This window comes from Zosterops lateralis, assembly GCF_965231275.1.
Source record: "Zosterops lateralis genome assembly, chromosome: 7".
Taxonomy (NCBI): Eukaryota; Metazoa; Chordata; class Aves; order Passeriformes; family Zosteropidae; genus Zosterops; species Zosterops lateralis.
In genome coordinates, this window is record NC_139767.1 from 13,325,788 (window position 1) to 13,341,162 (window position 15,375).

Below are 15,375 nucleotides of genomic sequence, written 5' to 3' on the forward strand. Positions count from 1 at the left end.
ATGAAGCAAACAAAACACTGAGCCAGTCATGAAGGCATTTCCAGCTCAGAGTGACTTGTCCATAGAACGGATCCTCCATAAATAAATTAGTGCTCTCTCCTTCCTGCCCATATGGACTGAAAAGGAAAGGCAAATTGACATAATGAAAATAACTCCCCCCTTCCTGTTCCATGACCTACCATGTGGGGAAAACCACTAGAAAACAACAATAAACTACGAGGTGCAAAAGGACAACAGGAGCACTACTGGCACACTTATAGGTGCGCAGAAAACTACAAGAAGGTTTATGAGGGCCATAATCTCTTTCCCTGGGACGTGTATTACCTTACACTCATCATGGGCTGAAGTCATGCAGCTACAAAGTATTCAACACACTGTGATTTCACTGTTCTTTGCAGGATTTTGTCTAAATACAGGTTTATAATTAGGAAATATGGTACAAAAAAAGGCAGTGAAGAATTTGCAATGTTTTTTGTGGTTATAGATGTTGAAGTTTACCTCCAATAGATTTTTCAAATATACATCAGCTATTTCAGCATTTAGTTGCCTGTATCACTCTTTGAAAACTGTTGTCATGGCCACATCGTTATTGTACTCTGGGAAGTTCTGCTCACAAGAAACAGTAATACAAGACAAGCTCTGCTGCCATCTTAGCAACTGTCTCAATGTTCTTGTATCCACAGAAAAAAAAAAAAATCAGTAGATCAATTTCTTCCCTATTTCAAGCAGCTGCCTGAACACATTAAACAGTTGTGTGCTTCACTAAATTCTGTCATATATCTTAGCAGGTGCTTCATACCATTTGTACTGTAGCATGAAATGTTTTCTTTACCCGAGCACAGATTCTGTCAAATTGGGATTTTTGCTTTTTCACTATTAAAAGACACTGTCAGCAACAGCAGCTGATAATCCAGTGATGTGGGGCAGGCAGGGAGGCACTTAAATCTGTTTGCACCTCACCTGATGTTATGGACACAGAAGATACTGTGTCCACAAACTCTTGAAGTCTTCCTGCATTTTTCTTAAATTAAATATAAGAATCCACAATTGCACCTGTTTGGGAACAGAGCTAGCTTTAAAAGTACAGCAGTGTTTGTTTCAGGGAAAAGAAAACAAACAGCTGAATAATTTCCTGAACTGTTTTAAGGAGATACATACTAAGAAAGTAATTTGATATCAATTAAATTAAACTTACTTTTTTGCTCTAAAATTTTGCTAATATATGAAAGCAATGTAAAATATAAGGTTATTTTAGGTTTTGAGTCAAAAATAAGACTGTTTTTATTCTGGCTCACTTTCAGAGTTACAGATGATAAAGGGAAAAGTAAAGGGTAACCAACTACATCATGAAAAATCTATGATTTCAGACAGTCAAGCTGATCAGTATTCTAGACTAACAAACAGAAAAACACCCTCAAAGAAGTAAGCATACAATAAAAATACCAAAAAGTAAAATTATTGCCATCTCTACCTAAACAGGAATGACTTTAAGATTTAGTACACTATACAATTAACCTAACTAGGTCACATATACAATTTATAAGAGACAGAAATGTTTTAAGGCAGTAACTCATGTGTCTGTTCTAAGCCAGTGGCAATTCTTTCACATCTGACAAGAGCAGTGTTTAGTTTCACGTGCTTATTAAGCACCAAGCACTAAGTATTTCACAAGCAGATCATTAGCCAGACACTGTTTCTAAATAAAACCATGGATCTGATTTTGTAAAATATTAAACATCCAACAGAAATTAACAGGCAAAATTGTTCCACAATCTGACAATTCATATAACAATGATTTCCCTGCATTTCCTTCCTAAAAGCATTCTAGAAAAATACTCAGAAAGGTAAGTACATGATAGTTCTTGAAGCACAGCTCCATCATGGAAAGCAACACTTTGTTCCTACATATATATTCAATCACATCCTTGCTCCCAAAATAAGAACAGTTTTATAAAGTAATATTATTTCTTTCTGCTAGCATGTGGGAGTCAATTCAATAATTAGACAGGAAGCTAGACTACTGTGGTTCATGCATCAATGATATTGATGCAACCAAATTGTCCTTCTATTTCTTCATTTACTTTTCAATTTGCCTCTAATGGAAATAGCCACATAATTTAAGGACCAGGGACTTGTACATGAAAGACAAAGGCAAAAATTAAGTCCAAAGAATTTTAAACCATGATGTAAAATCCAGAAGAGAAAACAATTACATTTCAGAGTACAAACTAAGTTAGAGGACTAACAGGTAGAAAATCTTTCACTTACTCTGTAAAATAAACCAATCTGAAACAGAACTGATGAGACAAACCCACTATGTTTATGATCTCTTCTTTTAAGAAACAAGCACCATTTTAAGTTCAAGTGTATGTTAGTATTGCACTGAAAACAAAATAGAACCCTGACTGCTCTTTCCACATAACATCTCATCTCCTTTGTGCTCTACAGTAGGATTTCATAAATACTGGGACATTAACTATGTGGTAGCTTACTGATGAGCTCAGGAGCTGGAGCACTTAACTGCTTTACCTAAAATCGTGTGAAGTCGAAGTACTCTCCTCTCCAACCCTCAACTTAGGTAACAACAGTATGTGAGACAAAACACTTTTTTAAAATAGTGCTCAGAGGTATTTGGAGAACGATCTCTACTTTCTGAAGCAAGCTAAAATGTGGTAAGAGCACAATTTAAAAATATGCAATCAATGAAGTGACAAAACTTTTAACCATTGAACCTTGGGCTAAGAGCCATTCTGTACCTCATGCTTACCAAAAAATACAGACAAATACATGCAAGTTACGTAAATAATAAGTCTTGTCTCAAGATTTTTAGTTATGAGAAATTTCTGTGTGTAATTAAATATGGAAAAAGATTTTTCTATTTTGGAATACAGAAAAAAAACAGATACGATCCATTAACACAAATTCTCATGCAGCTTGAACTTCAGAATTTTCTACAGCAGGCACAAAAATGAGCAGAATTCAGTTAGAAGTTAAGTTACACAGCTTCATCCAGTGAACTTTAGTTGAAATTTTATTTTAGCTCACTGCTTTAATTAATTAGCCTTTTCCTTTAAAAATGTAATTAAAACAGACAAGTGAACATTCCATTTCTCAAGTTATAATCAGACTACTCTGTGAGGGTAGCACAACTAGAGATAGTACTTCTACCCTTCCCCCAGCTGCTTACACTCAGATTTTATTGCACAGCATTTGGAGATGTCCAGCAGCCCTCAGGAACACACAGCGACCAGGACAATGGGCAGGATGCAGAGCAGCCTCTCCTGAGCATTATTTATTTGCTTTACAGGCAGACAATAACATAATCCACCTTCAATCTGGTTTTGAAAGCTTGTGTATGCAGTAGTTAGGTGACAGCTCCGCCTACTCTCAATCCAAGAAAGTTTTTCAAGCTGCTTCATGTGCAACATACAGAATTCCAGCTGTTTATAACTGGAAACCAGTCTGAACTCCTGAGCATCCAAGAACACTTCATCAACACAGGGCACCAGCATTGCAGCAGTTCATGCAGTACCCTCTGATGTAAGAGAGAACTGGGCAGCAGTTTCCTAATCACAGTCTGCTCACTTGAAAGTCAGAAAGGCAAATGAGATCAGTTGTGCAACTTCTTCAAAGGCAAAGAGCTGAACTGTTTGCAACCAGCATATCCCTCTTCTCACCTCCCATACCCAAAACAGGGCACTGGCCCAGATAACTGGTAAAAGTACTTGTACACAGCAGTTTTACACTCACTGAACCCAGGATCCTCAAAAACAGAGCTGGGTTTTTTTTCAATGGCTGCAGTACTTGAAAATATTTAGCAAAAGTTTCATCTTGTGTGCTCTCAGAATACTATGATGGACTGTCAGCAACTCCTGGCCCAGTACAGGACATCCCCAAAAGTCACACTATACACCAAAAAGAGGTGTCCAAATGCTTCTTGAACTCTGTCAGGCTTGGTGCTGGGAAACCTATTCAAGTTCCCAACCACCCTCTGGTTGAAGAACCTTTTTCTAATATCCAACTTAAACCTTCCCTGACTCAGCTTTATGCCATTCCCTTGGGTCTTGTCACTGATCACCAGAGAGCTCAGTGCCTGGTCCTCCATGTGCCCTCACATGAAAGCTTTAGACCTCAATGAGGTCTCCCTCAGTCTCAACCTTTTCCAGGCTGAAGAGACCAAGTGACCTCAGACACTCCCCATATGGCTTCCCCTAAAGGCCCCTCATTGAGCTGCAAAGCAAACAATGGGATGCTAAAAAAATTAAACCTTTAAATATAAAAAATCAATTACAGACATACACAAAAAAATGAAAGAAAAAAGCATACAGGATATACATACCCAGTTTTAGGGCAGAAGGAGTCACTTCAATCTCACCAATGGGCTGAAAGGCAGCCAGCTGAGTTGCTACCTCTGCCTCAAAGGAGTCTGGGCTATTTCTGTCTGTCAAATTCCCATTGGTGCCATCAGTCTTACGGGGAGTTTCTTGTTCATCATAAACGGCAATCAGCTGTCAAAACAAAAGATAATGTAGTTTGTATATTTAAAGTATTTCCAAACTTCACTCTTTAAAAAAAATAATTTTAAAAACCCCTTATACTTCCTTTAAAGTACAAAAGTAATAATCTTATTTCAGAACAACTAACAACAAACACACAGATTCCAGAAAGCATGAATATCTGTGTTTAGATACATTGACTTCAATATGACTTAAGTATATGCTCCAGCACTGCCCTGTGCTGACACACATTTCTCAGAGTTAGCACGCTACCATTAGTGAGCATTTTACATTATTTCAAAACACTTAGAGATGAGCATGTTTAAAAACACAGAACAGCGTTTAATTCTTGGGAGTAGAGGGTGTTATTAAGTTTAAAAAATTTTAGTGCTACTGACTGACATGCTACACAAAGGTAACACAACCACAGGAGCTGCACTAAATGAACAGATGCATCTTTATTTGTAAGAACATAATAACTACATTCCAAGGACAAGATCCATCCAGCACAATGACAGAGCATGAGGCTCCTCTAGCTCCCCAATCCGTGTCTCTGTAAGGATGAAAGCTGCTTGGTCCAGCACAGCACACACACCCCCAACAGTTCTCTATCCACCACACATCTATCCCTTCCTCCCATCCTGCCCTGAAAGCCTGGACTGGGTACACAGTTCTGAAAACTGTTGCTCAGTCACTGCCCCTTACACCACTGCAGGCACACAGGAGGGGCTCCAAAGTCTGCTGTCCAAGGCCATTGCCAATGTCGCCACAAAAAACACCAGAATAATTATTTTTTTGCCTCTGTTAACTGGGCCTTTCACAAAGATCACCCTTTTGGTCTCTATTAGTATAAAGTGATCAGACAGTGGTTATGCAGCCTCAGCAAGAAGTGACTCACACACATGTGGCTGGGTGTAAATTGTATTAAAGTTGCAGGAAAACAGTTAAGCATGTTACAGCTCAGGGAGAACAAACTAAAATATGGTCAAAATGGAATAGAAGACATGATATTTTCAACTCTGGGATGCTTGGCACTCCAGAGTCCTCTCCAAAAGCAGAGGAGGTAAGAGCAGCAGTTCAAGTGTTTTACCTACACCACCACCTGATATGACATAGTTTTTGTGTCATTTAAATGGCAAACACTTTGCCTAAGGTGCTAATTTATTTTACTTTTTCTGAACTCCTTCAGATTATCCTACTGTTTTCCCAGCTAATCATGAAAAATACCACAACACACACAACTGGTTAGGCGACATCAAAATATACACAAGAAACAAGTTTAAAGGATTGATTTACTACTTTTTCTCTCTGTGTGTGTTATTTTAAGGTATGCATATGCTCTCTCTTATAAAAATATTAGTACATCGAATCTGCTCTGACACTTCCAAGAAGTGTCAACAATTATATCCTATGAAAAACAGTACACTGAAACAAACGTTTAAACAAACTCATTTGCCCAGGGGAAGAAATGAATGTATGAAGGAAAAGGAAAGAAAAATCCTGAAGTGCTTCTAAAAGGAAGAAACTGACATTTTCAGGTCTTCCACTCATTTATAATTTGGTTGCTAGAAATGTGTCAGCTCATATTTACCAAGGCACATTTCAGAGACACACAAAACCTTTAAATAATTAGGTAGAAAACTTGCTTTCTTTTTCCACGTGGAGCCTGTTTCCTTTCCATGGCCATACAGCTAAGTTTTTAGAACACACAACTTGCTTTTTACTTGTCCAAAGCACATAGAAAAGATTCACTCCAGTAACAAGGACAACTCTCTTTGTAGTTTATTCCTGCATAACATGTAAAGTACCCAAGTGTTCACACTGCATTTGTTATGTTCCAAAATTACATATAGCCAAAAAGGCTGACTGAGATTCAGATACAAACAGATCACAGCAATTTTCTCCAGTACCAAGAAACAAATCAAAAACCCCATCTTATTGTATCTTTCATTTATTTCTAAAATGACTATTCATGTTCCTGCTATTATGGCAGCTCATCCTGATTCAGTGAGTTCCACCAGCATTGTACACCAAAAGGTTTGCTTTCTCAGTCTCACTTTCACTGTGGAAATTTAATTTCTGCAAAAGAGGCTTTACTAATGAAGAGGAAATTGGAGATTGTGTAGGACTGTGGCACTGAAAGCACTTTAGGTAATAGCAGGATACAAAGTTCATCTGAACATCCACAATGTAGAATGGAATAAATGGAACTCAGTTGTGATTTGATGGGAACAACTGCATTCCTCAACCAGATAAAGCTGAGTTTCCCCTTGGTTTCACACTACAGAAATATTATCAAATGCTGTATTACTTTGGAATATTCTATGCTTATTGCCTCAGAATGTTGCAGAGATGAAAAGTAGGAATTGGTTAAAAAAAATTAGATAAAGTCGTGGAAAACACCAGGAAGAACAGTTAAATAGATGGGTACAAGCACTACCTCAGTCTCAGAAACCTCCAAAATACGTAGTAGTATAAACCAGAAGGGCAAACCAGGACAAAGTGATGCTATAATTACTCTACTTCTATGTGCTTTCCACAAGTATTCTATGGTTCACAGGCAGCAGCCATGTACCATCACATACTGTGGTTTCAAACCGCCACACCTTTCCTCAGTCCTCTAAAGTTCAAATGAATCTTGTACAGAAATGAAAATATAGCATTATTTTAATGGGCAAGTCAGGTCACAGACTCCTAATGCTGTCAGATATGGTGGGCACCTCACCTACCACCAGCCCAGAGAGGCCAAATGCATCATGGCCACAGTGCAGCCACTGCCCTGCACTCCAGGCAAGGCTGCTCCTGCTCCTCACCACAATCACCTGCCACTTCCCCAGGGTGGGTGACCATGTCCCCATGGCTCCTTCTGAAGGGTCCCTCAGTGCAGGGTCCCGGGTGGGCGGGCACTGCCCCTGAGGGAGTCCTGCATTCAGAGGCGCCGCCCCGCACAAGGCCAGGGGTATCATTGGTGCTCACCCCACGTACAGAGGGCCCAGGTAAAAATAAGGTTTCAATTGCAATGACAATATCCTCATGTCACCAAGGGTCCCTAAAGCACTGGATGACACTGCCCAAGAGCTGAGGTTACAGGTCAAACAACTTCCTCGACATCTGCTCAGAAATGAGCTGGGTTCAGGCAGGTTGAGGGGCAGAAATCACAGCAGATAAAGTCCCCAAGTCTCCTTATGTGGAAGGATTATGGACAAGTGATTCCATGCTTCTGTCAGCTCTGCCCCTCAGTATACCTGCCAGTCACCAGTCAAGAAGGTTCAGCACACGGAGACACGGTGGCTCCTCTCCTCTCAACTCCTGCAGCAGAGGCACAAGAAGAGATGACAACACTACACCCCTTCTCAACTTTACCCACACCAGGACTCTCTTTCCACACTCTGAGTGCAGACAGGACACAGTTGCAAGCCAACATCTGCAATACAGCCTGGCAAACAGCTGGAAGAAGATTCCACCTGAGCCAGACCACACAGGCACAACACCTGCCTGAAAGCAGGAAGCCTCTTAGTGCTGATATTCCGTGAGTGACTTCTCAGAGAAACTCACAGTTCCTTAGTCTACACCCAGGCACTATTTTGACAGATTAAAAAAACCAAGGAAAATCTATTTCTTCGCAGTATGGAACACACCAGTAATTAAGTAACATGATCTAAACTCCCATTTTTTACAGTGTGGAAAGGAGATGCTACAGTACTGCCTGACGAGGTAGCAAAGATGTGATGCCTTTCCTCCACAGTGAAATAGTCAGCCTTTGTTTTCTAAAATGTTTATTTGGGAGAGAACTCCTCAGGACCATAGTAGCAGCAGCATTTTATCAATAGTAACTCTAACACAAATACACTGCTAATCAATCAAAGTATTATAAATATCTGCTTCAGCCTTTCAAAGGGAATTAATACAATTAAGGTTATGTGAATTAACTACTCAAAAAAAATTCTCATAATTGACTTCTCATTTCCAGTATGGAAAATTCTTTAATTGGAACAGACTGCCAAAATCTTCTGATTGAAAAGAATTTCAGGATGCATTAAGAAATCCCCACAAACATATCAATAAAACAATGCCACTGCATGCAACACTAGTTTATTCCCAGTTCAATATTTACAAATATTGATAATTCAGAAGGTCAGCTGATTGGGGTTTTCTTAACACATCAAAATATTACCGTAGACATTTTTAAATTGACCTATTTGTACAACTTTGCTCACTTGCTGTAGCCAGGCATCTCTTTTTTAAAGGCTGTTTAAAGAACATGAATATTTATTGTGAAAGATATATATGCATTTCTATACAGGTGAAATGGTTCCACAACCATTATTATTATCATTGCAATACCTATTAACATCCTACCAGTTACACAGAAAATCAATAAATTATCAAAATTTAGTACTTATCCATCCTTTTTGATTACTAAACTCTCTCTACCAATAATGACATAATCACAACACAAGGCAGCACTAACAAACACTTCCATTTTATTTCCATTTTTTGTGGTATCTTATTATAAGGCACTGTGATACAGCCAAATTTTAACTTTGTATGCTGCCCTATGGCACAGTTCTTCCAATACTTTACTGATATTTCAATTGCAAAGCTTGCAGAAAAGTAAAACAAGATTATGTAAAAATTATATGACTCCATTCCCCAACACGCTTGTTGGATTAAGATGCAGTGCAGTGCACTCACGGCAGCCGTGCCTCCCTAGGCTTGGGGAGAGACACCACATAAGACACCACAAGAGGCAGCTAAAGAAGTCCTTCCAAATTCATACTGCAACAGTTTTGTTTCAGTCCTTGCAAATTAATCTTAATTAAACATAACTTCGTGGAGTTTCAGAATTCTAAAGAAAAGTATCCTCACCTTTGAACAAACAGCAGTGATTTAAGGCACTTGTTTGTTGAGTCAGAAACAGCTGACTTTACACTGCCCTATACACCATTTAAAATAAAAGGTTTCATAATTATTTCTCTTCAAACTACACTTTTGACAACTAGATTATTGTTAATAAGGTTAAAACCTGTATATTTTACTAGCTTTTTTGTACTAAATTAGAAAATAGACACCACTACTTCCCATCTGACCCCAAACACCAGGCATTTACATGAAGTACTAAGGAAGAAATGGCAAAATACAAGCTTGTTTGCAATTAAATTAATCAGCTTTCAATTACTGTCAGGATAAAATCACTAAGAGAAGTTCTCAGTCATAGGCTAGCATTGGTACATGATTGAAAAGATACAATTTTCAACAGCTGAAATTATATACTCAAAAACACAAAAAGCAATTAAATGCTCAACTTCCATTAAATTTTTCATTCAAGTTGGATGGAAATTTTTCCTCTTAATTTTTTTTTCCACATTCAGTTTATCTAGATTCTTCTCTCACTTAGGGACAACCAGAGGCAGAAAAATTGAGGATTTATTCCAGACATGTTTGTTACCTGTTCAAATACTCTCTGTCCATGACTTCAAATGCCCATTCAGGGAAAAAAGAATTTTTTTTTTTAACCATATCTTTACTTCTGATAGCCAGTGCTCCTGTGAGAGTAGTTCTCAGTTGCTCATAAAATAATGTGGTCAAAAATTCCTCCCTTTTTTGTGTTCATTAGTGAAAGACTTTTCGCAGAAAGCACCTGAATTTTAACAAAGAGCTGTCAGGAGGAGTGAATGAAAAGCTCAGTGACTATTTCATTGAGCTTCATGGCATAAGGAGAAGTGATGGCTTAAGCTATAGCAGAAACTGACATTCACCACAGGACCACATTACCTTGTTCTCTGCTCCCTCAATTTGGGCCCTGTAGGACTAATCTTGCATTTATGCCTACACATACATAACAAAGAGATACCAAGATGCACAGGGTCTCTGTATGTGACACACTGATACCAGAACACAGCAATGCTCAAAATAACATTTAAAAATAATTTTAAAAATCAGAGCTTCAATGAGTTCTACTTTTAACTTATATCCACAAGGGGACTTTACATTGAGGCAAGAAGACTGAGAGTAAAGTGTACCACATGTTGAACCAAAAAAAGAAAAAAAAAGTATTCACAAAGACACTGCCAAAGCTGCTCCAGAACTCCACAATCCAATTAATGTAAAATCATATTTTATATATTACTTATGAAAGAATTCTGTTCAAATGGTTAAAAGATGAAAGCCTGGTAACAGTGCAACATAGAACTAAGGTAATTATGGTACCTCAAAATGGATGAAAGCATTATTTAATTTTTCAATTTAGAACTTTCCTGGAGCTTTACAACCTGTCTTCAATATTCTTTCAAGGTATTCTTCTGGTATATACTGATGAGTGTTTGAAATGGTATTCTTGCATAATAGTATGCCTTGGAATTCCTTAAACTTAAAATAAAGGCTGTCAAGGAAAAATACCAATATACACACCATATGGCAAGCCTTCCTTCACACCTACACATGAAAACAAATTACAGATATATTACATGAAAGCTATGGTGATTAGCTCTTCTTGTTTACCTACATGCCAAAACGACATACACCAAAGTGTCTTCCCAAAGACCACCTGACACTTTCCCTATCCTTGTTATTCTTTTTTTTTTTTTGCTGTCCAAAAGCAGCCAAGAACAGAGTCCTACTACACACATACAAATGCTAGTAGCCTCTGCTCTGAAGAGTTTCCAAGAATACAAAAATATTAAATAGGAAAAGAAGCAGCATGCCTAGCAGCTGCCAGCTAAAGACCCAGCTATTTCAGGAGGAAGGGAAAGGAGTTTTTGAAAGGTCATGAAAAAAAAACATTACCTGATTGATAAGCCCTTCTATAATTCTTCTTCCTGTCCAACCTATTCCTCCATGGGCACACGTGACTGTACTTCAAACAATGCAGCTGATTGGGTACTTAACGTTGATATTTGTGTCAAAGTTTGATGAGCCCTTCAAGCATGACTGAGATGTAATTTTTTAAGCCACTTAGTAACTACTTGAGAGCTGTTATGGAGATCCATAGTACAATACAGACATTCCTTGAGGGTTGACTTCGGGTAGCTTCCCTGGCAGATATAAATGCTAGTGCTAAAATGTCAAGGATTTATAATTATGATGCCGGATGCATAAAACACATAAAACAAGCCTTATTAGGGTTGATTGAAGTAAATATACCAAAGGACATTTCTCCTTTCTTCTGTAAAAGATTCATGTTCAATGCTATTTGTAGCCTGTCACACTCATTATGTTTTCATGTGAAATAGCTTCTGAGTTTTGCTAGATAACAAATGCCCTTTGCTTTTATTCTTCCTCTATCCAAGTGAAAAAACAAATTGAAGAAGGACTGTAGAATGCAAGACTGATTATTTCCTCTCTGCTTAAACTTGAAACTGAGTACTTTCACCTATATGGACTTTACAGCAGATGAGCTAATTTTGGAGAGTCCATTTAAAATGGCATTATAAAAATGTAGATAATTAGTACCAAAACCTGCATTATTTACTAGAACCATGCTTGTCAAATGCACTTACTGGAATCAGTCATTGAAAAGGAAAAATTTACTGTGCCATGAAATAAGTCTGTACTTAGAAATGAAAGTGACATCTTAGTTACTGTATTGTGAGTAAGCAGCAACAAATGTTCACTCTCATAATATGAATTATAGCAATTTCATAATATGAATTTCACCTACTTCAATGCTAAATTAACTGCTTAGTTACAGAACACCACAAACTCCACCTGACAGAACAAGCATCTTTGTTGAGAGAGAACCCACAGTAACTCTGAATACTCCAAGCCACACATGGTCAGTTGAGGCAGGAGGTGGAAAGCCAAACAAGGAGAGCTCAAGCTGCTCCCAGTTCCTGCTGTGGCACTGGCATCCCCACTCCTACTTTTAGCAGGCCCTTGCCTGGCATTCAGCAGACTGCTCCAGCATTGACCCCTTCTCACACCTTTCTAGATTAAAGTCCTCAGCTGGCTTCAAATAAACTTTGGATTATATAGGCATGTGAACATCTTCAGAAATTTAAACTAAACTGTGCTGAAGAGACGTTATATAACGTCAATTAAGACCAGAGGGCATAACTGATATTTTTAGGAATTTGCATGGCTCTCCACAGTCTAGGCAACGATTTATGATGTTAAAAAGCAATTTGTATTGAGCACTTCAACCTTCTTATACTTTCCAGATTCCAGTTTAATGAGTGCCTCCAGAACAATTCAGGTTGGAAGGGATCTCTGGAAGTCACTGGTCCACTCTTTCACTCAAAGTAGGGCCATACTGGCATTTGGCTCAAACTTAAAGTTGACTCTGGTTGCTCAGAGCCAAACCAAATCAATTTTTGTGCATCTCCAAGGATAAATATTTCACAAATCTCTGGACATCTGTTTCAGTGCTTGACTGCCCCTGTAGTGCAAAAAAGTCTCTTACATCTAATAGAATCTTCCTCATGACCATTTAATGTCTATTATCTCTTCTTTTCTCACTCACTGTGGACTTCAAGAAGGTAGGATGCAGTCTCCTCTACACTCTTATCCTATGAAGTTCACTTACCCTTTCTCTCCAAGTCTCATGTTCACACCCTGATCTTGCTGGTGATCCTGTCCTGAGCTGGCTTCAAATATGTCAGTGTCTTTCTTGCACAGAGACCAAAACTAAATAAAACAGTCCAGCTGCAGCCTCACAAGTGCCAAACAGATGGAACTGCTTCCCTTGGCTACTGTCCTGAGTGTGTATTTAGCTTTCTTAGATGCAAACCCGAGACAAACCTAGAACAAATTCTACCAAGTCACTCTTTCTTATTTTCTCTCTTATTGATGTGACAGTATGTTTTTGCTCTAGCCCCAATTACTCAATGACAGCATATGAATTAGCTGTTTCTTTGGTTTAAGCAGCTTTGATCTTTTTAGAGGACATTACAAGATGGGGCAATGGAACTTCGGAAGTAGAAAAAAAAAGCAGCACAAAAAAATGCTTGAATTGTAATACTCATCAGAAAGTGTAAAACCATCTGTACAGCACAGCATACACAACAACTTCCATTAGTATAGACAGGCTTGATAAATCTTGGGATGTTGCCACACGTCATGCAGTTCTCACACTGTGTTTCTGTCTGTGCAGAAAAACATTTCAGTATTTACAACTGCCAAGAGTCCTATTCCTACTGATGCCTTGCTTAGTGAGACTGCATTATTTGCCCTGTCTCTGACAGTTTATGTGTCAGGCTCTAGAAAGGCAAAAGTAAGCTTACAAAACTGGTTGTCACCTTGATGAGGAAAGGTCTGTCCCTAATGATAAACTAATGTCAGTCTCTCCTAGTTTGTTATTAATTCTGTCAATACACAGTATTCCTAGGCACTTTCCAGTGCATTATAATAAAGTATGCACAGCCCTTTGAAAAAAATAGAAAATAAATACTTTTTGCCTTTCACACAGTGACCTCATTTGCAGAAGCACCATGACCCTACATGCTTCAGTAGTAGAAGTCAGCTGACCCTGACCTCTAGCAATCATGTCTCTAAAGAAAGCTTCTAAACATCATAATGCTCTTATGAATAAAATTTGAGACAGAGGAACATGAGGAGAGGGAAGAGATGTTTAAAAGAAATGCAACAGAAGTATCACCAAATTCTTCAGAATGTATTTAGTAATTTACTAGTTCACATGAATTGTTTCACCATACTCATTAATAGACGATTACAAAGTCAATTATTGTCACTCACAAAAGGATTGTGTTTTCTTTTTCTTTTTTTGAAGACAACAGCAACTGAAAAAGAAAGCTATAAAGTTACGCACTCAGAAGATCAGTAACATGCAAAATTGTGAAATATTCAGGAACTTTAGAAGCAGTGCAAAGGTTCCAAACACAAATACGTATTCCCAAATTAATTACCAGAACAGAGGGGCTAGAAAAAAAATTATTTTGACTTGACACTGTAATGCACCATTACTGTGAAAACAATGAAACTAAAAGTAACATTTCTAGAGATAGTCACATCCCTGGCAAATACAAAAAACCCTTCAATAAGAATTACTCATTTCAGCAATCAGTTCATAACAGACGTCGTACTGCTGCCTTGTTCATCATACTCCTTAAAAGAATGATCTACATATTATAAATTTCAGTCATTTTTTACCCTAACATTAGCTGCCCACAGCCTAATTGCATAGGATAAGTTTCTTAATTCCTTAGTGAACAAATTAAATGTTGACATAGTGTCCAAGATCCACAGTAAAATTAAACTTTTTTTAAAGTTTTCTGAGTGTTAAAATTCAGAAATCAACTGAGCAAAACGGTATTTGCAAAGTAAGTAGCAGCTACATGTGAACACATGTCATGCACACCTTGGACATGAATGTGTTTGCAAGCAGACAAGACATCACATGAATACCCTTCTACTATCCATGGAGTGATCCCTGTTATGCATATATGAACACATCCTGTTAAAACAGAATGCACAAGAAAAAAACATAACACTCGAAAAATTACAGTAGTAGTAATGTCCTTGTCCTTCCACAACAGGATAGGATCCAAAAGGTAAAACAAAGCACATTTTCTATAAGTGATATTATAATTGCTCATTAGATGGATTTTGATACAAACCTCATTTCTAAGGCTGAATTTCAATACCCTATTAAGAACACTGTTGAACATTTACTTGATGCAAAGTTTTATCTAAGATTTAGCTATAAAAATGTGGACTGCAAGTGCAACCTCTGAGCAATGATTAAAATTATCTTAACATTTCTTAAGAAGACTACTTTGTGCAAGAAAAACCTCGAAAGAAAAGGGAACTTTTTTGTTGTACTGAATATACTACAATATATTGAGCATTGTTTCTTACCTACCCTAATTAAACTAAAGTTTTTATTAGATAATAAAAAGCACTGAAGAATACATTTAGCCAA

At 37.8% G+C, this 15,375-nt stretch overlaps 1 protein-coding gene across 2 annotated transcripts in view; it reads right to left on the reverse strand.

The window, feature by feature from the left end:
• The window catches only part of PARD3B (par-3 family cell polarity regulator beta), a gene marked incomplete at its 5' end in the record, with an annotated part of 392,787 nt that overhangs the window by 268,559 nt on the left and 108,853 nt on the right, over positions 1 to 15,375 (reverse strand). For both annotated transcript variants that reach the window (XM_083864789.1, XM_083864788.1), the window contains one exon: positions 4,340 to 4,508. In XM_083864789.1, the coding sequence (XP_083720915.1) occupies positions 4,340 to 4,508 (169 nt within the window). The remainder of the gene's footprint in view (positions 1 to 4,339; positions 4,509 to 15,375) is intronic.